Below are 22,753 nucleotides of genomic sequence, written 5' to 3'. Positions count from 1 at the left end.
TCCCCGGGGTTGGGGGGAGCTCGGTTGGTTAACTCCGGGGCGATACAAAGCATTTTGTTCCTTTACTCACGGCCCTTACTTGGTCTCCCAAGGAGACAAGTTGAATGCCCACTAAGTCATGCTTTTCCATTACTCATTCCGCCTTTTTCCCAAGGTGGCGTGTGGGAGGTGTTGTGCTCGGGCTCGCTGAGAATAGGCCGGTAAGCTTTTTGCGGGATAGTACACTCATCCTTTGGCGTGTTTCAGCTCCGACTGCGCAGTGTTCGGCGCCTCAACGTGGTGAGATGTTTTCCAAACGGACAATGACTCCACACTCGGCCGCCTCCCGCGTTCGTCTCTGCCCCTCCGCAGGCGTCGGGTCCCCACAGTCCCGCCCCGCCCCACTTAGCCTTGCTTTGTCCCCTTACAAGGCGGATCACCGGGTTAGCCCGGCGCGGCTGCTGCCGACTAACGCCCTTCGTGGGTCACCCGGGAGGGGACTCTGGGCGCCGCCTTCCCCCACCCCGCACCCCCCGACACCAGCTCCGGCTTCTGAGCCACCAGGGGGCGCTCCCAGCCATCTCCGCCTCTCTCACCGCCTCCCTTCACCGGCGCCCCTGCAATTGGCCGGCCGCTCGAAGCTCTGCACCCCGATTGGTCGCCGCCCGCGTCAGTCGCGGGCGCCAAGGCGGACCGAGATGACGCACGGCAGCCGGGCTCCGGGCGGTGTCCCAGGCCGGCGGCAGCAGGCGGAGCTTGGAGAGGACAGACGCTGAGCAGTCTGACGGCGGCGGTCCTGGGAGGTGCCAGCGGGAGGCTGAGCCGCTCTTCGCCGGTCGCCGCGCCCGGGTCTCCTGGACTCCCGCCCTTCGCGGCCCTTGATGCCGGGCTGGCCAGCTGTGTGATGGGGCTGCCGAGCGGCGCCCTGCGGCTCTCGGCGGCCGCTGCTCGCGCTAAGGAACGTCGGTGCCGGGTTCCCCGCGCCCCCGCGCGCCGCGGCCCTTGCTGACCCAGCCCTCCCGCCCGCCTGTCCGTCTGTCCGCAGCGCGGCTGAGGTAAGGCGGGCGGCGGTTGGCGCTGCGCCGCCGGCCTGAGAAGGGGACCGCCCGGGGGGAGGGGCGGCCAGGCCGGGGGCTGGCGGGGTCCGAGCCGGGGAAGCTCCGGGCCGGGCCGGAGCCGCGAATACTGAAGGCGCTGCCCCAGCGGGGCACCGAGTGGGGCGGGGCGGGGTGGGGGACTGTCCCCGGGCCAGCGGCGAGCTCCGGGCTTGGGTCCAGCGGCCTGCCGGGTCCCCCGCAGTGGCCCGCACCAGCTCTCCGCCTCCCCTGAGCCGCCAGGTTCCGGCCGTCCCCGGCGGTCAGCCGAGCCGCCGCTGCCCGTCGGTTTCCCGGGCCCTCTGCGCACATTACGGCTCTCTCTGCTCTGTGCTGAAGCCACCCTTTCTCATTTCCCCCCATCCCCTCTCCCCCGTTAGGGTTGGCATGGAGGCTTCGGCTAGGAATGTGGTTGTGCCCTTTTGCCAGATGAAGGCAGGCGCGGGCATCGCGTGGGAGGGGGGAAGCCGCTGGCGCTAGGACTGGAGGGGAGCGCGATGGGAAGGGAGGGGGCTCGCTGGATGCTGGCCATCCGTGGCGGGGGCTGGTGTGGTCTCGGCGGTCGGCAGCCTGGGATTACTCTGGCAGCCATATTGGGAGGATGATCTGACAAATCCTTTAGGAGCCAAGTCCCGTTGCTGGAAGGCACCGAGTGACAGCCCTGGCAGCTTTCAGGGTGACTGGCCACACCGAAGCCAAGTTGTGGGGGTTGGGAGGCTGCTCCAGCGAGCTAGTCATTGTTCATGCAACACAAAACATTCCGGGCCCTAAAACCAGAATGGAACTCCGAAATCACTTCTTTTTTCCTCCTTGGTGAATCGCTAATTGAGCTTCCAAGGCAAAGTGCCTTCAAGATTGCATTCTCTTTGGGGTGAAATGATGCATTTCTGGGCTCATCGTCTATGATCAGGGCTATGGACACAGAGGGAGGGTGATGCCTTACTCGCACAGAGGCAGATCTGGGGATTGCTAAGGCCAGCTGACCAGGGTGGAGGCCTGGAATTATCAATAGTATATTGCGTCGCTGGATGGATAGATTTTCAAAGTAGCTCAATATGCAGAGGTGAAGTCAACTGGAATATGATGATGATGGGAGAGGGTTGCAGCAGTATTTTTGAGGACACAGGTTGTCATGTTTGTGGAATCTCGAGGTAGCTGAAATTAGATTGTCAACAGATCCCTTGCTCACATACCTCTTTACTGTTCTAGGCAGCTGTTGTGCTGATACTGAACATGTTGCTTTGTGTCTTAAATGGGTCTTTCCGAGCCCCCTGAAAGTGTAGTGGCTGGATTCAAATAACTCTTAAGAGGTGATATCATGGTGGATATTTTATTTAAAGGCTGGCATTTTGTCAGCTTAGCTTAGTCATAGTAAAATCTTAGCTTGTGTTCTCTAAGAAGTGAGGTGATGCTTTCTAATTAACTTGGTATGGCTGTTGGGTTATGAGGCAAGTGAAATGGGTAAGGTACCACTTAAGGTTGGAATATGAAGAGTGCACGCATGTTAGCATTGTAAAAAGATCTGGATAGGAGCAACAACTGAATTTAGTGTGAGCCTATAAATTTGTCTTTTCCTACATTCTAGGTGTGGAGAGGTCCTGGAGAATGGCATGCCCAGCTTTTTTGTCCTGTTGCTTTCATTCAGACTCCCTTTCTTAATGAATAAATTCCTGTAACTTAAGTGGAACTACTTATACATTTTCAGATAAGGTTTTCTAAGAAAAGTCTTAACACTTTATTTTTTATTTTTATCATTAAGCTTTTCTTTTGAAACTTGGTTGAAATAAAAAAAAATGACTTCAACAGAAACTAGTGTTTTTTGCATCTTATTAATAATGAGAGAAATACAGAATGTCTTGTTTTTAAATTCCATGCCCCAATTAAGAAATATTTCTGAGATGTAAGTTTTTACATTTATTTTATTGGTAAGCGAGATCTGAAGAATGGTGGTTAAATGTAGTCTCAGCACTTGGTAAAGTCAGACCGGACTGGGATGCTGGGAGGCAAGATTTTGTGCAGCTCCACTCTGATGAATGTTTTTCCAAAGTTTATCCAATCAGGTAGAACTTCTGAGCAGACTTTCCTTTTCAAGACCAGATATGAATGTAGTTTTCCTTTTTCCTCTTTTCTTTCTCCCACTTTGAATTTGTGCTGGGAATAAACTGCCAAGAGAAGTGCCAGCAGAGGCTCTCCAAGGCGAGAGCTTTCTAGCTCACTTCCTGCTATGGTCTTGTCCTGGGTACAAAGTGAAGGACAACAGAGGGCCCCTGCTTTGTTTGTGAACCCTTCCCAGGTCACTGAGCACAGCAGGTCTTTCTCAGGAGTAAGATAGCCCTTTGGTCTCGTAAACCCATGTGATATAATTTCACAAGGCTTAAAGTGAAAGGTATAGCATATCTACTTCATATTGTTCTCTTTAAAAGGTGGTCTTGCTCAAGCAGATAGTGGTGAATTTCTGGAGTTCATGAAAGAATGTGGATAAATACACATTTAGAACTTTTTCATCAGTAGAAGGTAAATGAAGCAGATGTGGTTTTGACAGGAAAAACCTGCAAAGGGTGCTTTGGACTTCTGACTTGGAGTTTTTGATGACTGGCTCAGTAATTTTTGACAACATTCATTCCCAGTTGAGTGTGTGTAGAGATGTAGTTCTTTACTTGAGGAACTTATGCTTTACCCTATGTCTGTGGGTATGGTGAGATCAGGTTAACTCCAGCATCTTTCTGTTTTAGTACATGTGGTTTAGCATATCACTACCCTTGCCATGGCAGGTTTCCATGATTTTCAGTCAGAGCCTCGTCCCTCTGTGTTGCAGTATAATACGTATTATCTAATACTCAGTCGGTATTTTTGTTTTGTAGTGGTTTGTATATTCGTTATAACTCACAAGATTGTAAATGGCTGATTTTAGAATAGTTTTTACATTTAATATCAATTGTTTATGCCAAAGCGTATCATTCAATTACCTATCCTCTACCATTGCTCTATTTGAAGACACTGGTACGTGTCTTAGTTCTTCCATCCGAATTTCTGACATCATTCTGGTAGATGTCTATAACTAACAACAACCACCATCACAGCAATAGTGATAGAATAGCTTACTCGTATTGAGCTCTTTTTGTGTGCCAGGCTCTTTTCTAACCATGTTACATTTACTCATTCAGTCTTTATAACAACCATATAAAATGCATATTGTTATCCCCATTTTATAGGTGAAACTGAGACAGAGGCTAAATGATTCCCCCAAGGTCACTAGAAGTGGTAAGTGACCACTAGGCTGAGCTTCCTTTGTAACTACTCTTAACTGTAGAATTCCTTAACTTCACCTCAAAGTTTAGGTTCATTCTGTTCCAGTAACTCATATTGTGACCGTATCTTCTAACATGTCATCACCTTCAGATCTTAAACTCTGATAACGTACAGCTCTCACGTTAGTAGTCTCTTGCTATGTGTTCTCCTACCTCAAGTCTCTGGTCCGTTAACCCCTTTCAGATTTTACTTCTTTGTCTGCCTTTTCTCCACTGTCATTCCAGGGTGCATTGCCTCAGCCATTTTCTTACTACTTGCAGTTTTTATTTCTTCTCATGCCAGTCTTCCGTTTTCTTCTCATGACAGTCTTGAATCATTCCCATCATCTGTAGCCTCCCTTTTTTAACTGTGTCATGGAGAAACCTCACACAGTGCTGCACGTTAGTGCCTCAGTGGGTGTCTAGTCTTGGGTCTCCTCTGAGGCAGTCTTTGGTGTCAGTCAGAGCATTTCTGCTCACTTTCCTCTCCTGCTCTCCCCCGTGGCTTTTCTAAAATCTTGACCATTTTAGTTAGGCCTCCTTACTGCCGCACAGTGAGGCAGTCTCAAGGGAAAGGTTACTCTCTTGACTTCAGCTCACCCCTGGGCTTGTGTTTTGGATATCACTGCCTTCTTTTCCTTTGGGACTTGCTGTGTCAGCTACTTCCCTTTCTCTCTTCTGCTGTTTCCCCTCAGTTTTCCCCTTGAGAGCAGCAGACACAGTCCTGCGTTAGGGCCTTTGCTCTGACTCTCGTGCTGCTTGAAACACTCTTCCCCTGAAATCTGCTTGGCTAATTCCTTCACCTGCTTCAGGTCTTTGCTTAAACCTCACTACCTCAGCAAACCTCTTCTGACCTCATTCATGCATCTGCTATGGCACCCCTTCCCACCACACTCCTGATCCCCCCGACTTTGCTGTAATTTTCCTCCCTCATAGCACTTATTATCACCTCACTTTCTGTGTAACCTATTTTAATAGGTTTAACCTACTAGGGCTTCCCTTGAGGCTCAACTGGTAAAGAATCCACCTGCAATGTGGGAGACCTGGGTTCGATCTCTAGGGTTGGGATGATCCCTTGGAGAAGGGAACGGCCACCCACTCCAGTATTCTGGCCTGGAGAATTCCATGAACTGTATATCCATGGAGCCGCAAGGAGTCAGACATGACTGAGAGACTTTCACTGCCCTACTAGAATGAAAACTTCTCCATGGCAAAGATGTTTGTCTGTTCTGTTCACTGATTTATCCCAGACTCCTGCAACTGCCTGTCACGTTGTAGGCACCCGTAAATAGCTGTTGAATCAAGGATAGAAACATAGAAGTCTTTTGTGTTAATAAATGGGGTGGGGAGGGGAAGAATTCTTCAGTCCTATTCTCTTTTGGCCATCTCTCTGCCCTCATAGGTTCTGGAAGCAGTGAGGACACTTGCATTTCCCAGCCCACCGCAGACTGGCTTCCCTGATCCCCCACTTCACTGACACTGCTGGTGCTCTGAGTTCCAGCCCTTTGTTATGATAGCAGGGGGCATGCTTCACACCTGTGCAGTGTTGGAAGTACTGCTCACTTCACTCCCTCCTTTGTCTGCTTCTGTTTTGTGGGACTGGTTTCAGTCTTCTGGGCCTTGTGCTTTTCTGGCCACTCACCTGGCTGTCATTTATTCAACACAAATTTTTGTATAATTTTTAAAGACTTTATTTGTTTTTAAGAACTAGAATTTTGACTACATAACATTTTCAGTGTCAAATAACAGATTAGGCATTACAGGAAAGTTTTAGTTAGTTATAATTTATATCACTTACTGCTTTGAAAAAGGTTTTGAGCAGCTTACCACAATACTGTAGATATGATGAGGCTGTTAAATATGAAGAAGAAACAAAAATCTATATGACAGGAGGAAAAAATAAATATACAAATAACAGTAGTTTGTCTATGTGTGCATGCATGCTCAGTCATGTCCAACTCTTTGCAACCCCATGGACTGTAGCCTGCCAGGCTTCTCTGTGGAATTCTCCAGGCAAGAATACTGGAGTGGGTTGCCATATATATAAAGTGTATGATATGTTATTGTAACTTAGTCTTGAAACTTTTGAAAGTCAGATAAAAAGGGAAAAGGAAATTATACAATTTTCATTCTGGTAAAAGAAAGGTAATGGTTTGTCAAGAGCAGCTTTTTTCCTGGTAATGAATTCTAAAGAAATTTTAAGAGGAAAGCGTTACAGACATCCTGCTGCAAAGATATACATACTAAGTGTTTTCAACAAATCTTTTAAGTAAAAGGAAGTGTTCTTCAAAGACCTATTTTAAAAACGTAGTCCACCTGCTTTCCACACTGAGTATACAACATTAAAATATAACTTAAGTCTTTTCTGTGACTAATGTGGTTCGGGTATATAACTTTATGTAAAGATAAGTCTTGAGTATCCCAGCAGAACACTCATTATTTAATAACTCTGGTGAGAACCTGGAATACTTGTATTCTGTGTTGTCATCTCAATGAAAACATACTTATTAAATTTTGGGTAGTGGTTTATCATGTGGCAAGACTGACACATTGTTGCCACATGGAGAAGTCTGACCTGCATTCTTGGCCAGCTAAGGAGCTACTTACCAGGCAGGTAGCTGCAAAGGTGTGGTCACAGGCAGATTTCAGAGAGAACCTTGACTCATACCAAATTTGAATTAACCTCTGATTGAAATGTCCATTTCTACCTCATAGCCAAGCTGAGTTCATTTTAACCTGGACAGTTACCAGGAGTAGCTCTTGTCATCCACTTTGACATTAAAACTTCAGTGGAATATTGGGTTTTGAGTGACAGAGTTCCCAGTGGATCTGTAAACTAAAAATTATAGGATGTGGTTTTAGTTATTTGATTGAATTGACTTACTAGATAGAGTTTAGTGTTAGCCATCCAAACAGTGAAAAAATAAGAAAACAATGAAAAACTTTCATTTAGAATAGTTTATTTTAAGCCATAGGCCATAGGAGCTGTTGTTTCTGAATGGACCTCTTGGTTTATGAGAATCAAATCATGTCACCGGTAAAAAGGAAGGTTCTTGATTCCTTAATTGCAGTGACAAGAAGACACGTGTCTAATCTAAAAATTGTTTTGGTTTATTTTCATAAATGGTTAAAACAGTTGGGTTGCCTAATTGAGCTAGTTTAATCTCATTTGAAACTGAAAATCTGATCTGTCAGGAAACTCTTCCTGTGCAGTCTGATTCTTGTCATTGGGTTAGAATGCAGAAAGAAGCTTTCCTAACATATGATCCATTTTGAGCTTTTGCAGCCTGGCTCATGGCTGATTTTTATCCATTGAGTCAAAGACCAGGAATAGACATACATGCATACACAAAATACATATACACACAAAAATGAATTCTTACATTTTGGGGGCCATTTTATCAGTACAGCCTTGGTCAGTGACATAGTGTATTGGATCCTAAAGCCTGCCTGGTCCTCATGGAATGTATTCAACCTAGAAGGCACAACTTCTATAATAACAAGGAAATTTTCACACCTTCCCCATATGGGCTCATTAGCTACAGATATTTATTTGGGGGGTATCCACTTATTCTTTGTTATTATTCTTTCATTTTTTTTTTTTTTTTGGCTGTGTCACTCAGTTCCCTGACCAGGGATTGAACCTGGGTTTCTCAGTAGTGAAAGTGCCCTAATCACTAGACCGCCAGGGAATTCCCTAATTCATTCTTTAAAATGTAATTCGACAGAAAAGATTATCTTTTAAATAGATTGCTTTTTGATGTTATAAATTTGTGGAAATAGAGCAGATTTTGTAAATGTTGTATTTAAAAGGTTGCATTTCTTGGTTAAATTCTATTTTTAGCTGTGACAAACATACTGAATAAAGTAGCGATGTACGCGAGTTAACTGCTGCCTGCAACACAGGGCAGAAGGAAAGAAGAAGAAAAATGAGGAATCAACACAGCGGTTTTAGGGAACAGCGAGATAGAAGGTATGACTTTTAGCTTAGAAAGGGGGATGTTAAGGAAGATACAACTTAATGCTTCCTGCCTCATGGTGCCCTTGACCTTGTCCTCAGAAGATATGAACTTGTAATAGGTTGGAAAGGAGATTGAGCTTCTAAGCATTACATGTTCGGTGTGATAAGGATCTTGGTGAAGAAGGTTTCAAGTTGGACAGTGGAAACTGATACTGGAGAAGAGGCTGGATTGTGGAGGCCTAGCAATTTTTAGGTTGTTTTCTGAGGCCATGGGAACCAACTGAAGGCTTTTAAGAAGAGGGAATGACATGAATTGACCTCTGTTTAAGGAATATAATCCTGGCTGTTTTCTGTTATAAAAAAAAAGGTGGGGGGGGGAGTATTACAAAACCCAGCCAACCAAAAAACTAAGATTATTTCATTCTTGTTTGTTCATTTTGCTGAAAAGTCAGTTTGAGAATTTGTCTTAGGTTCCCAATAATCCAGAGTGCTTCTGAGGGCACGAGAGAATTACACAAGATCAAAGTTAAGCAATGGGGCAAAAATTTAGAAAAATTCAAATGAATTAGATCTAAATGTTTTATTATCCCTTTATTGTTAGTGAACGCTTCTGGAATTTTGGCTCCATTCCACTTTATAATGCTTCTAATCGTATGTCATAAGGAAGGAAAACTGGTCAGAGAAACAGTCTAAAATCGAGGCTGTTAAGAGATTTAGAGTATGTATGATTGCCTTTCCTACCTGCCTTTGGCTTTTTAAAACTTGGAAAATGTATTTTAATTTTTTGTTTTCCTATAACTTCTTAAAAATATTCTGTAATTGTTATTTCTCACTGAAATTTAAACTTGATTTCAGATTTACATAATTGGTAATTTTTTTAAAGGATCAGGAAGTTTTGAAACTAATTCTTTGATGGACATCCATTATAAAAGAGATACTCTTTGTATGTAGGAAAGTAACAAAGTAACACTTGCTATAGCCTGCTTAACTGTAGTTTCTTATTTTACTGTATAAAATTTTAACTTACTTGTGAAGATAGTTGCAATTTTACAACAGGACAGTTAAATCAGAGAAAAAAAAAACATATGTTTAGGTTCAGGTTGTTTGGGAAAGTAATTTTAAAATGTACATATCGCTTTCAAAGAAGAATGACTGTTAAGCTATTTTAATGAGGGAGGAGTCTGAAATTAATTTTATCCTTTTTCTTTTTCATCAGTCCATCTTTCTCTATTTTGAAACAGCTTGCTTTTTTACTGATACCGTTCCAGCATCAGTTTATTGATACACAGTTGTTCAGTCACTAAGTCGTGTCCAACTCTTTGCGACCCCATAGCCTGTGGCACACCCACTCAACCAAAATATTTTGACTCCTCTAGACCATGTGATATATGGGATTAGAAACATGACTAAAATTCTGTCTTGTCCTCAAGGAACTTTAAGCTGTTTTTCTTTATTGCTACAAAACAGCTTATTCTGCTCTAGATAAGGTTAATGAGTTGAGAAGTATTAAGTGGAGAAACATTTGCCTTTGGTTTGCAAGAACTGGAGAATCCATGAAGGCTTTAAAAATAGGTAGTGTATGAGAAGGTCCTGGAAGAAAAATTGGGTTTTGAGAGAAGAACAGGGGAGGTGGAAGAGTACAGCGGGTAAAAGGAGCTTTGGAGCAAAGGCACAGGCACAGAAAAACATGAAATGCTCTCAGAAAACCCTCTCGTGGGTGGTTGTTAAGGAATGTGGATGGAAGGCAGTGTTTTGTGGGCTTGTAAAAATAGGTGGTTTATGTTACAGAACACATTGAATGCCAGTGTGGGGAGTTCAGTCGTTCCTTGGTAGGCAGTGGAGAAACTTTGAGGGTTTTTAAGTGAAGAAACTTGTGCTTTAGGAGCATGACACTGACAGCTTTGCATATTGTGGATGGAGTAGATGAAAATGGCAGTATGGTGTGGTGTGGTGGGGATAGGAGGAAGAAAGAGAAAAAGTGCTCAGGACAGTTAACAGTCTTGGGTGAGTTGTATTGAAGGTGTAAAAGAGGTGGTATGATGGTGGTAGAGATGAGAGAGATTTTATAGGTGAAAGCCATGTTATTTGGCATTGATTAGATGGGTAGGGGAAGCAAGCTCTTTGGCATGTGGGAACAGGAGAATGGTGAGAACACTAAAAGAAACAGAAAAGAGCTGGGGGAGGTGGAAAGATGTTTGAGGTTTGGGTATGTCAAGTTGGATGAAACGCTGGGAGAATGGCTGGGTAAAAGGGTCAAACAACTGATGAAAAGTGTATGTGTGGGGACATTCTATATTAAAGATGTTAGTATTTTGGTTCCTGGTACTTTGCCTTTATTGTTTATAAGTCAATTAGCAGCATTCAGCACTTCAGTAGGCCCTGGGTAGAACACAAAAGAAGAAAGTTTTTTTTTTCTTTAATTTAAATATCCACAATATTCATTAATTGTCAACATTTGTGTCTTTATTACCGCTCCCTGCCCATCATGCTATTTAATTAAAGTTACTGGGTGTCTTGAGTTGTAGCTTTCTCTACTCTGGGTTAGGCTGTGATTGTATCTTCTGGGTATTGTTTAAATTGTTTCTTTGCTCCGCATGTGTCCTGTAAATGAGGCTTGATTCTGTCAGTGTTTTTTTAAGGGGGTGGGGTAAGAATATGTGCTAGGAGGTACTGTGTGTCTCCTATTGGAGTGTATCAGGAGGCATTGGCCACGTCGGTATCCCACTTTCAGTGTTGTTAAGGTTGATGAACCTTTGGTTCAGATTATGTTACCCTAATTCATACAATATAATCTTCCCACAGCAATCAGCCTTTCATTTAAGGCTTTTTTAGTAGATAGTGATGATGCAGAGAACCTTTTTGTTAGTAGGGGTGGAAAACATTCTATTTCTGTCATTTCTTCTGCATTTATTAGCTGGACTTTTTCCATAAAAAGGAACTTGCACTCATTGACTATTTGACTGTGCTGGAACACAGTTTATACAGGATACAGGGACTGGATGCATGCTCCATTCCTTTGTTTTATTTGCAGTTTTCAGAATAATGAGATTTTTGGAAGTATTGTTATGAACTTATGAATTTGTATATTTAATTTTTTGCAGTCCATATGCAGTGTGCCTGTATGTATACATGTATTTTTATGCTCGTTATCCCATCTTTGTCCAGTGGGGGCCCCTTTCAGTTGGCAGCTGTATCTTTTCACCGTGACCCCATTCATCTTTGATTTCTTGCTTATGGTCACACTAAATGTTCCAGAATCATTCTGAAATTTCTTGCCCAGACTTGGTATTTGCCATTTTTTCAAGGAACCTAAGTTTCAAAGAGATTTTGAAGGAATAGGATGTTCACTTTGGGAAGCTATTAAAGAGCATACAAGCTGGAATATAGTCATGTAAAATGATAGCAGTGTTCTCACAGTGCATTTGGGGTTATAAGTGCTGTAGGAAATACCAGTGATTCCTGGAATGTTTGTTTGGGTCCTCATTTGAAAGAGGTAAGACTAGAGCTGGGCCATCAGCTAGAGGGGAAAATGAAGGTTCATGGGGGAGAAATTGTTAGAACACATGAAAGAATGTGTGTGGGATAGTAAAGGCACTTGACCAGCCACAGAGTACCTTGACTGGTCTTGTAAGCACTGGGGAGTAAGGAAAGTTTCTTGGATTTGGAAGTGAAATTGAAAGTCATGCTTTAGAAAGGTTAATACTGCAGTAGGGTTAAGCAATTGCGTAAAGTTGGGTTCTCAGCTGGAGGTTTACAACATAATTTTTAGAAGATGAAAACAAAACAAAACTGGCCATACCTGGGCCCTATCTCAAAATCTGAAGTCTAGGCTCATTTACTTTTCTAAAGATCCTGTGATTGTTTTGTGCAAACCCCTTGCCCCCATTTAAAGACATGGATTAAAACTAAAAGCTCAAAGATTGGTTTCTCTATTGCATGTATGCTAGGCATGAGGTAGTAAGGACATGGATTAAGGATAGAGCAGAGGAAATGAGAGGAGGGAAGGGATAGAAAAATGGAAGTTTATGTTTTAAAAGTTTTCATGCGGTATTTCATGAATAATGTTACCACTAATGAAAGGATTCAAAGAGAAGGAAGCAAAGATGACTCCTAGGTTTATGGTATGGGGCCAGATAGAAATGGGAAGATTGGCAGAGACTGCGAGTTTTAGGGAGAAGATAGTGGGACACATTGAGTGTTGAGATGCTGGCTGTATATAAAAGTGGACTCTGAGGAGTTAAAGTGTGTTCTGTGTCTTGCTTTTTGTGAATGCTTCATTCACTCTCTTAACTCAGAGTTACTGAGTTAAGAGTACTCAGCTACTGACTATAGGTCATGTTATGTAGATTGGAAGAGTTAATAATTTTAAGCTTTCATTTAATAATTGTAATTAAATGATGTACTAAAAAAAGAACCATCTGTTTATTGTAAAATAAAATGTGAAACAGACTGGAAAAAACATTGCAGCAAACACAAAAATATTAATATCAATAAATATTGTAATCATTTAAAACACACACACACAAAAACCATATAAAGGATAATTCTTACAATTGGGAAATATAATTCATTAGTTCATTCCTTCAACAAACATGTAGTGACCTCTTTCATCAGATACTATTTTAAGTGCCAGCAGACAAGATCTCTGAGCATTCTGGTGGTGGTGTGAGAGACAGACAACAGACGTGTTCCCAAAAAAACAAGAAATAAGATAGAGTATTTATGCCTTTTCCTATGGAAAGCGTTAGTTGTACAGCTGGAGGTGAGTATTCTTAACTGTTACTTAATTATGTGGAAAAAACTGTTCAGGACCAAAAATTTGGTCTCTGGTAATTGGACCCGTAAGTATTTTTCTTTTTTAGTTTTTTCTTTTGTTCAGTTCTTCTTAAAGATGTTTATATAACAGAGTACAGATTGAGATCTGTTGTTTCTTGTGGAAATTACTTATGTGGGTTCTTTTCACAGAATAGTGCTCATTTTGTTCTGTGGGGACAAAAACTATTCCTCTAGAAAATGTTCAGTTTTCCCTGTGGCTTCATTCAATAGTGAAATGTAGTGAATTGATTCTCCCTTGGGTCAGAGGGTAGAACTTGGGTCTCTTGGAACTGTCTCTGATTATTGTACAGGATCGTTGTGAGGGCCGAATGAGATAACTATGAAAGGGGTCGTCAGAGTTAAAGGAATTCCTGGACACCTACAGGTAAAGAAGCTAGCTGGAGCTTATCTCTGTCCTTTGCTGTTGAAATATACGCCGTGTAACTAGATGAGCGCCGAAAAATTGATGCTTTTGAACTGTGGTGTTTGAGAAGACTCTTGAGAGTCCCTTGGACTGCAAGGAGATGCAACCAGTCCATCCTAAAGGAGATCAGTCCTGGGTGTTCATTGGAAGGACTGATGCTGAAGCTGAAACTCTAATACTTTGGCCACCTCATGCGAAGAGTTGACTTATTGGAAAAGACCCTGATGCTGGGAGGGATTGGGGGCAGGAGGAGAAGGGGACGACAGAGGATGAGATGGCTGGATGGCATCTCCAACTCAATGGACATGAGTTTGAGTAAACTCCGGGAGTTGGTGATGGACAGGGAGGCCTGGCGTGCTGCAATTCATGGGGTCGCAAAGAGTCAGACATGACTGAGCGACTGAACTGAACTGAACTAGATGTTTCAAACTGAAATTAAAATATAAGAAGTTCAATGCATTGCTTTAAAAACAATAAGTTTTGCAGATGGGAAGTTACTTGTGTAGGAACCCTCTTTAGCAGATAAACATTTTTTTCCATATATTATTGAAAATTGATCCAGAAAAACAGAGTAAATAAGATGTTTGTTATTTTGCAGTTAATATTTTTTATCATTAAGTCTAGGGACTTTTTAGGTATGGTAGAGAGATAATGGAACAGGAAAACAAATTACAGTCTTTAATTTTCTATCTGATAATTTATTGTTGAGAATATAAGATTTGTGGGGCTTCCCAGATGGCACAGTGCTAAAGAATCTGCCTGCCTGTGTAAGAGAATGCAAATTCAATCCCTGGGTTGGGAAGATCCTCTCGAGGAGGAAATGGCAATCCATTCCAGTATTCTTACCTGAAAAATTCCATGGACAGAGGAGCCTGGTAGGCTATAGTCTATGAGTTCACAAAGAGTCAGACAAGACTGGTGACTGATTTATTCATGCACACATACAAGATTTATAGGGAAGAAAAGGGATGAGATTTTTAGAAATGGAAACAAATAGTACTAAGATTTAATAACTCTTATGCTCAAGTTAGCCTTGTTTACTTGAATTCTGCCTATCTTATATGAACTTTTTTTCTTTTTTAAAGGAAACTTGAACATAACTTCCTGAGAAGATTGATTCTTTATTTCTGGACTTCGTATATATAACAAGACCATCAGAATGTCGGGGGCTTCAGTGAAGGTGGCTGTCCGCGTTCGGCCCTTCAATTCTCGAGAGACCAGCAAAGAGTCCAAGTGCATCATTCAGATGCAGGGCAACTCAACCAGTGAGTGCATGTTGTTTTCTGTCAGTCCTGTCTCATCTTCCTGTCCTTCCCCCCCTTTCCTTCTTGCTGTCATCAAAGTAAGTGAACATGTGGCTAGTAACACTTTGAACTTTGCTGTTCTGAATGTTCCACTGAATGTTTCCCCCTGTGATTTTTGCTGTAGCATATTTAAATATTGGCTGTTTATCTTCTTCTTTACAATTGAGAATTCCCTAGAGAACTGAATGAATTTAGCTAGTGTTAGTAAGTTGAAATCTTAATGATAGTGAAGGTGTAAGCAGTGATTTTTAGTAAATAATGCTGTGAAATATACCTCATTGAGGGTGCAAGATTGCTTTACTTCCTTGATTTTCAATAGTACTTGAACTTGCCAAGATGGTCTTAACACTTACACTGCTTCCTTATGATGGTTCTTTGAGTTGAACAACAGATATAGCTAAAACGGATAATAAACTTGTAAATTATTACTAAAAATGATCAGTCATTGCTTCCTGGCTTGTTTCTCTGTACAATTCCTTAGGTGAAAAATGACAGAAGCTGGAGTTTTTGGTACTTGCATTAGTTACTTGATATGGGTCTGTAGGCAAACTATTACTTAAATAATGGTAAGTTCTACCATTTTAAAACCTGTAACTTTGGGATAAAGTAGAATTGTTGTTCTTTCAGACCCAAGTTAATGCTAAATATTTGAGGAAAGATGCTTATCTGTTTGTGGACCAGTGTTCTATGTAGAGGATTCTCCCAGTGGGAAATAAGTCTATGTTATATTTGAGGCGTACAATGTGGTGCTTTGATATGTTTATACATTTTTAAATGATCAACACTATCTAATTAGCATATCCATCACTTCTCATAGTTACCTTTTTGTTTTTTTCATAGTTACCTTTTAAGGTAACTATGAGATCTACTCTCTCAGCAAATTTTACATAAACATCATTAACCATAGTCACCATGATGCACTTTAGGTCTCCAGAAAACTTTGTACCCGTCGATTCTCCTTTTCTCCCCCAGCTCCAAGCCATCATTCTCTATTACTGTGAGTTTGCCTTACACACACACACACACACACACACACACTTTTCTCCCCCAGCTCCAAGCCATCATTCTCTATTACTGTGAGTTTGCCTTACACAGACACACACACAGACACACACACACCCCTATCCCCCGTATACAACTTTGAACTTTCTTTTGCTAACACATCTTTCTGAACTTGCTAAATAGGACTTGGAACATTCTGTTTTTTGGAAAAGGGTCAAATGTTGGAGTCTAAACTGCTGTACCATTGTTTGTGTTTTACATTTTCTTGTCAGTTGTGCCAGTGATTCTGTGAATTATATATCCTATGAATAATTGTAAAAGAAAGATGCAGAATTCGGTATTACTCTCTTACTAATGTTATATTCTTAAATGTCACTTGTCAAAGCTATGTTCTTATTTCTATTTCATTTTAAGAATTACGTTTCACACAGCACATAACTGAATCCTGGCACAGGGCCTTGCTAACCTTCTCCATATCATTCCAGTTTTAGTATAGGTGCTGCTGAAGTGAGCACATTAAATTCTGATTATTGCGCCTCTTGTTTCTTTCTGAAAAATGCATTTATTTATAACTTAGTATGGAGGCATTTTTGACTGTTGGTGTTGCCTCTAAATGTCCTGGTATATATCACAAGTTCTTTTAAAGGGTGGACATTAGGAAATCCTGGATCAGGAGCCAGAATTGATTCCAAAAAGGTCTACTTTTCTCTGATCAGTTTTGCATACTGACTATCCAGGAGAAATCCCCAGTGTCATGGAGATGGAGTTTCATTCATGGTTGGGATGTTGGTACTTTCTTTGTAGAGTTGGAAATCTTATTAAAACTTTTAGGTAGAAAGTGAGTATTAAAAGACCATATCCATGAATGCAAAAGTCATATAATAAAAATAAAGGAAAATGCTTATTAGCACAAGTAATAACACTAATGTTTTTCCTTGATGAGTAATCATTTTAGAATGCCCACATCTTAAATGGATTATATGTTTCTAGTTTTGTCAAGGTCAAATAGTATTACCTAATTTCCCCCCAATTTTGATTTATTTTTGTGAATAGGTAGGACATTCACAGGGTATGAATTTCAAAAAGTATGAAAAGTATACAGTACAATCATTCCTCTTACCCCATCACACAGGCAACGAGTTCCTCTTCCCAGAAGTAACTTCACGGGGAGATTTCCTTTGACAGATGGTTTAATTAGTAGCAGGTGTAATAATAACTTTCCTTTCAGTCTTGATTGCATTGTAAACACACAAATAAAACTTCATGTTTGTATCTTGTCAAAATTGGTTTTTTGGTTTTTTTTTGAGATTTTAGCATGAAAGGATATCCATATAAGTTAATGGGATTTTATTTACTAACAAGTATCTACTATATGTGTAATGATATGCTAAGTACTAAATAGATATAAAAAAGCTAATCTATTGACAGTTCAGGAGTATGTAGCAAAATAAAAATTTTCTGTAGTTCTGGATAGTTATGTGAAATGGATTTGGGTCCACTTGATTTTCTTTCTTTCTTTTTTTTTTTTTTATCATCTAGGTTAAAAACCTCACTGAGTTTACTGATGGCTAGTAAGAAAGGTATTAGTCTTCATTGTATCTAAGATACATGACTGCCTTTTTTAATTTATTATTTTGATTGTATAGACAATAATGTTAGTTTGGGGGAAAAAGGTAAAATTACCCAAATACTGATATTCACTCTGGATGAAAGATTTCAAGTGTGTTTACTGGTAGATTGCAAACTGAAGAAGGAAATAAGATTCCTAATTGAACATTTTCTAAGGATAGGGCCATAAATTTTGGAGTTTTGTTTACTCATTCTTGTTTGATTTCCACAAAAATATCTCCAGAATTATTGAAAATATTTGTCTTTTGATGAAATATTCAAGAATAAATGCCTAGTTTTTATTAAAAGTAATTAATATGGTTAGAATAGACCTGGAAGAAAAAAAAAGTAGACCTGGGCATATTCTACTAGTCCTATGAAAACCAGCCTGTGGACCAGCTTAAACACCATGCTGAACTACCAATGGTTTTTCCATCATGTTTTGTCCACATCCTTTCTAGACAGCAGTCTGAGTGGCTCTGCTCGGCCTTGCTCTTTCTTTCTCTTTCTCTTTAACACATTAAGCATGCATACGTGCTCAGTCAGTCATGTCCAACTCTTTGCGACCCCATGGAGCCCTGCCAGGCTCCTCTGTCAATGGAATTTTCCTGGCAAGAAATATTGGAGTGGGTTGCCATTCCTACTCCAGAGGATCTTCCCCACCCAGGAATCTAATCTGTGTCTCCTGCGTCTCTTCACCACTGTGCCACCTGGGAAGCTCCTGTAACACATTGCCTCTTTGCATTTAAACATTCTCCAGGAGAAATTTGTGACTTTTAAAACAATATTAGTCTCCTGAAACAAAAATCCCTCATTAGCCTTAGAAAAAGTAGTGTTAGTTTTCTAGCTGAATGCTTTGTCATGGTTCAGTAAGTTTGGGGTAATTTTGGTTCCTCTGAAAGATGTTTGTTCTTCAAAAGCTTATTCACTAATTGTATCAGAGATGTTTTCCTGTAGAATTTTTGGCATTTTTCATCCTTCTACTGTTTTCTATTTTTTTTCCCTGCAATTTTCTATGGCACTTTCTTAGTAATTTGACTAATACATAATCCAAATAACTTCTGAGTGAGAGATTTTATGTGAGCCAATTTGTTATATTTAGAAAGTATTAATGGCTTGTTTTTTTTTAAAAATTGGGCTTAAGATTGGGAGAGAGCATGGATTTGGAACCTTGAAATGTTGCAAAAAATGAAATGAATTTGCTATAGCCACATGTGTTAGCTGCATTAAAAGACTGCTATGCTGGCAAGCTGGCCTGGACTGCTGCTCACGGGGATTAAAGCTGATTGTAGATGGAATGCAGTGGAATGTTCCTGCCATAAGGTCTCTTATGAAAAAGTAGAAGAGGGTGAAGAGTACTTTAGGGAATGTGCCAGAGTTGAAAACTGAGTAGTGGCAGTTTTATTCAAGCACTTTGTGGTCTCGGAGGGAGTGTTTTCCATGGCACAGATAAATGTTACTGCCTTGACATTTTGAAGACTAGAGTGCATACAAATAGCTTTGTTTAATAATACCCCGTTATATTCTAAGTATCTACCACTTTGAAAGCATTTTTTATTGTCTAATTACTTTAAAAAAAAAATGGGAGAAAATTAACCCTCTTACTGCTCACATTTATGGTTAGGTTGTGTTTGTAAATCTGGAGGCTTTGAAACTGCATAAATTCCCCTCTGATCTTTGGCTTTGTTTTTAATAATTTGTAATAGTCTATCTCCAGCCCTTTGGTAATTCTCCTTCATATTTTTATTAATCTTCCTGAGCCTAGGGTCTTTTATTTACTTTTTCCCTAGGCCCAGGTATTAAGGTAGGATAAAAGAAATCTTGGGTTGTTTTTTTTTTCCTGCTGATTACTTACATTGTACATTTTAAAAGGCTTTTTCATTCACACATGTGCATTTCTAAACTACATGCTGCACATCACAACTGGTACAGAGAATGACTTCATGTCCATTAATGAAAATCTGGAATGGGGGAAGGGCTGGGACAAAGGAGAGCTTGGAAAGGAAGACTTTTGAAAGGACTTCTTAAAAATCTGTATGCTTTTTCTGGCATAAATTAATATAACTGCACAAAAATAAATGGGACTTGCCTGGTAGTCCAGCAGTTAAGACTCCGTGCTGCCAGCACAGAGGGCCTGGGTTTGATTCCTGGCCAGGGAATGAGATTAGCTTGGGTACCAGTGGCATTAAACTTTTTAAAAAATTGTGACATGAAACACTTTTCCTGTGGTCCAGACTTGGCACTAGGCTCCTCCTCACCAAGGGGGACAGCCACACCCTTCTCTCTGGGGGTGCATCTCTGCCTGGCTTCTTAACTGAACAAACCACTTCCCTGTGTGCTCTCCCACTAGTTGTTGTTGGGAAGTTGTTGTGGTGTGTGTCTAATAATAGACTTTGTACCTGTAAAAAAAGAGAGAAGGACTTCAAGCTATAGCAGTGACCTTTCATTGTGTGTGTTTTGGGTGGAGAAATAAAGGTGCCCCTGAGATGGTATTATATTTACTCAGTTGGAGTTGATTGAAACCAATTTTGTCCTTTAGAATGACTTTTGGAATGAGTTGATAAAGGGAAGGTCCAGGTGGTGCACTGTCCGTTGCCTTCTCACAGTTCTGTTTGGTATTCAATGATTTCTCATATGGTAACTTACTAAGCTGACTTTTTGGAATGTATTCCTATTTCGTCGGTTTTTCTTATACTGGATAAAGCTTAAGGTCTTAAGGAAGGGCATTAGATTGCACCCTCTACTAGATGAGATTAATTTATCTGTAACTTAGTGAGCACATTTTTTTTCTTTTTAATTGGAGAATAATTGCTTTATAATGTTGTGTTGGTTTCTGCCATACATCAGCATGAATCAGCCATAGATAGGCATGTCTCCTCCTCCTTGAGCCTCGCCCCTACCTCCCCGCTCCACACCGCCCCTCTAAGTTATCACAGAGCACCGAGTTGCGCTCACTGTGTTATACAGAAACTTCCCACTAGCTATCTATTTTACCTGGTGCTGGGAAAAATTGAAGGCAAGAGGAGAAGGGGATGACAGACGATGGGATAGCTGAATAGCACCACTGACTCAATGGACATGCGTTTGAGCAAACTCAGGGAGATATTGATGGATAGAGAAGCCTGGCATGCTGCAGTTCATGAAATCGAAAAGAGTCGGACGTAACTTAGTGACTGAACAACAGCAACAAGTGTATGTGTTTCAGTCCTACTCTCTCAGTTTGTCCCACCCTCTCCATCCCTGCTTTGTCCACAAGTCTGTTGGTCTGTGTCTCTATTCCTGTTCATCAGTGCCATATTTCTAGATTCCATATATATGCATTAATATACGATACTTGTTTTTCTCTTTCTGACTTACTTCACTCTGTATGGGGCTTCCCTTGTGGCTCATCTGGTAAAGAATCCACCTGCAATGCGGGAGACCTGGGTTTGATCCCTGGGTTGGGAAGATCCCTTGGAGAAGGGAGAGGCTACCCACTCCAGTATCCTGGCCTCGAGAATTCCATGGACTGTATAGTCCATGAGGTCGAAGAGAGTCAGACATGACTGAGTGACTTTCACTTTCTTTCTTTCTTTTCACTGTGTATGACAGGCTCTAGGTTTATCCATCTCAGTAGAACTGATTCAGATTTGTTCCTTTTATGTTTTGTTGTTTAGTCTCTAAGTTGTGTCTGACTGTTTGCAAGCCTGTGGACTCTAGCCTGCTAGGTTCCTCAGTTTATGGCCTTTCCCAGGCAAAAATACTGGAGTGTGTTGCCATTCCCTTCTCTAGGGGTTCTTCCCCATCCAGGGATCAAACCTGGGTCTCCTGCATCACAGGCAGATTTTTTACTCTCTGAGCCACCAGGGAAGCTCTGTCTGGTCAGCAAGAACAAGACTGGGAGCTGATTGTGGCTCAGGTCAGGAGCTCCTTATTGCAAAATTTAGGCTTAAATTGTAGAAAGTAGGGAAAAACACTGGACCATTCAGGTATGACCTAAATCAAATCTCTTATTATTATACGAAGAAGTGACAAATAGATTCAAGGGATTAAATCTGATAGAGTGCCTAAAGATCTATGGGTGGAGGGTCATAACATTGTACAGGAATTGGTGACCAAAACCGTCCCAAAGAAAAAGAAATGCAAGAAGGCAAAATTGTTGTCTGAGGCAGCCTTACAAATTGCTGAGGAAAGGAGGGAAGCAAAAGGCAAAGGAGAAAAGGAAAGATGTAGCCAAATGAATGCAGAGTTCCAGAGGATATCAAGGAGAGACAAGGAAGCCTTCTTAAGTGAACAGTACAAAGAAATAGAGGAAAACAATAGAATGGGAAAGACTAGAGATCTCTTCAAGAAGATTGGAGATACCAAGGGAATATTTCATGCAAAGGTGGGCACAATAAAGGGCAGAAACGATAAGGACCTAATAGAAGCAGAAGATACTAAGAAGAGGTGACAAGAATACACAGAAGAAATGTATTAAAAAGGTCTTAATGACCCAGATAACCACCATGGTGTGGTCACTCACCTAGAGCCAGACATCTTGGAGTGTGAAGTCAAGTGGGCCTTAGGAAACATTACTACAAACAAAGCTAATGGAGGTGATGGAATTCCAGCTGAGCTTTTTCAAATTCTAAAAGATGATGCCATTAAAATGCTACACTCAGTATGTCAGCAAATTTGGAAAACTCAACAGTGGCCACAGGACTGAAAAGGGTCAGTTTTCATTCCAGTCCCAAAGAAGGGCAGTGTTAAAACTGCTGTACAGTTGGGTTCATCTCACATCTAGCAGGTAATGCTCAAAATCCTTCAAGCCGGGCTTCAACAGTATGTGAACTGAGAACTTCCATATGTACAAGCTGGATTTAGAAAAGGCAGAAGAACCAGAGATCAAATTGCCAACGTCTGTTGGATCATAGAAAAAGCAAGGAAATTCCAGAAAAACATCTACTGCTTCATTGACTACACCAAAGCTTTTGACTGTGTGGATCACAACAAACTGGGGAAAATTCTTAAAGAGATGGGAATACCAGGCCTCCTTACCTGCCTCCCCTGTGTGCATGTCAAGAAGCAGCGATTAGAATTGGACATGGAACAATGGACTGATTCAAAATTGGGAAAGGAATTAATCAAGGCTGTATGTTGTCACCCTGCTTATTTAATTTATAGGCAGAGTACATCATGTAAAATGCTGGGCTGGATGAATCCCAAGCTGGAATCAAGATGCTGGGAGAAATATCAATAACCTCAGATATGCAGATGATATCACCCTAATGGCAGAAATCGAAGAGGAACTAAAGAGC

At 41.1% G+C, this 22,753-nt stretch overlaps 1 protein-coding gene and 1 non-coding gene across 7 annotated transcripts in view; one reads left to right on the top strand and one right to left on the bottom strand.

Moving 5' to 3' along the window:
- Positions 1 to 905: 905 nt before the first annotated feature.
- KIF1B (kinesin family member 1B) overlaps positions 906 to 22,753 on the top strand; it is a 150,450-nt gene continuing 128,602 nt past the window's right edge. For all 6 annotated transcript variants that reach the window (XM_061160426.1, XM_061160425.1, XM_061160424.1 and 3 more), the window contains exons 1-2: positions 906 to 1,034; positions 14,646 to 14,825. In XM_061160426.1, the coding sequence (XP_061016409.1) occupies positions 14,720 to 14,825 (106 nt within the window). In that variant the 5' untranslated portion in view covers positions 906 to 1,034; positions 14,646 to 14,719. The remainder of the gene's footprint in view (positions 1,035 to 14,645; positions 14,826 to 22,753) is intronic.
- LOC133069720 (U6 spliceosomal RNA) lies at positions 16,276 to 16,381 on the bottom strand. Its single transcript, XR_009695946.1, has one exon. It is a non-coding gene; the product is annotated as a U6 spliceosomal RNA (small nuclear RNA).

The sequence above is a fragment of the Dama dama genome, chromosome 14 (genome assembly GCF_033118175.1).
Source record: "Dama dama isolate Ldn47 chromosome 14, ASM3311817v1, whole genome shotgun sequence".
NCBI classification, from domain to species: domain Eukaryota; kingdom Metazoa; phylum Chordata; class Mammalia; order Artiodactyla; family Cervidae; genus Dama; species Dama dama.
Note: the sequence above shows the minus strand (reverse complement) of the source record. Positions and strands in the feature narration are given on the sequence as shown.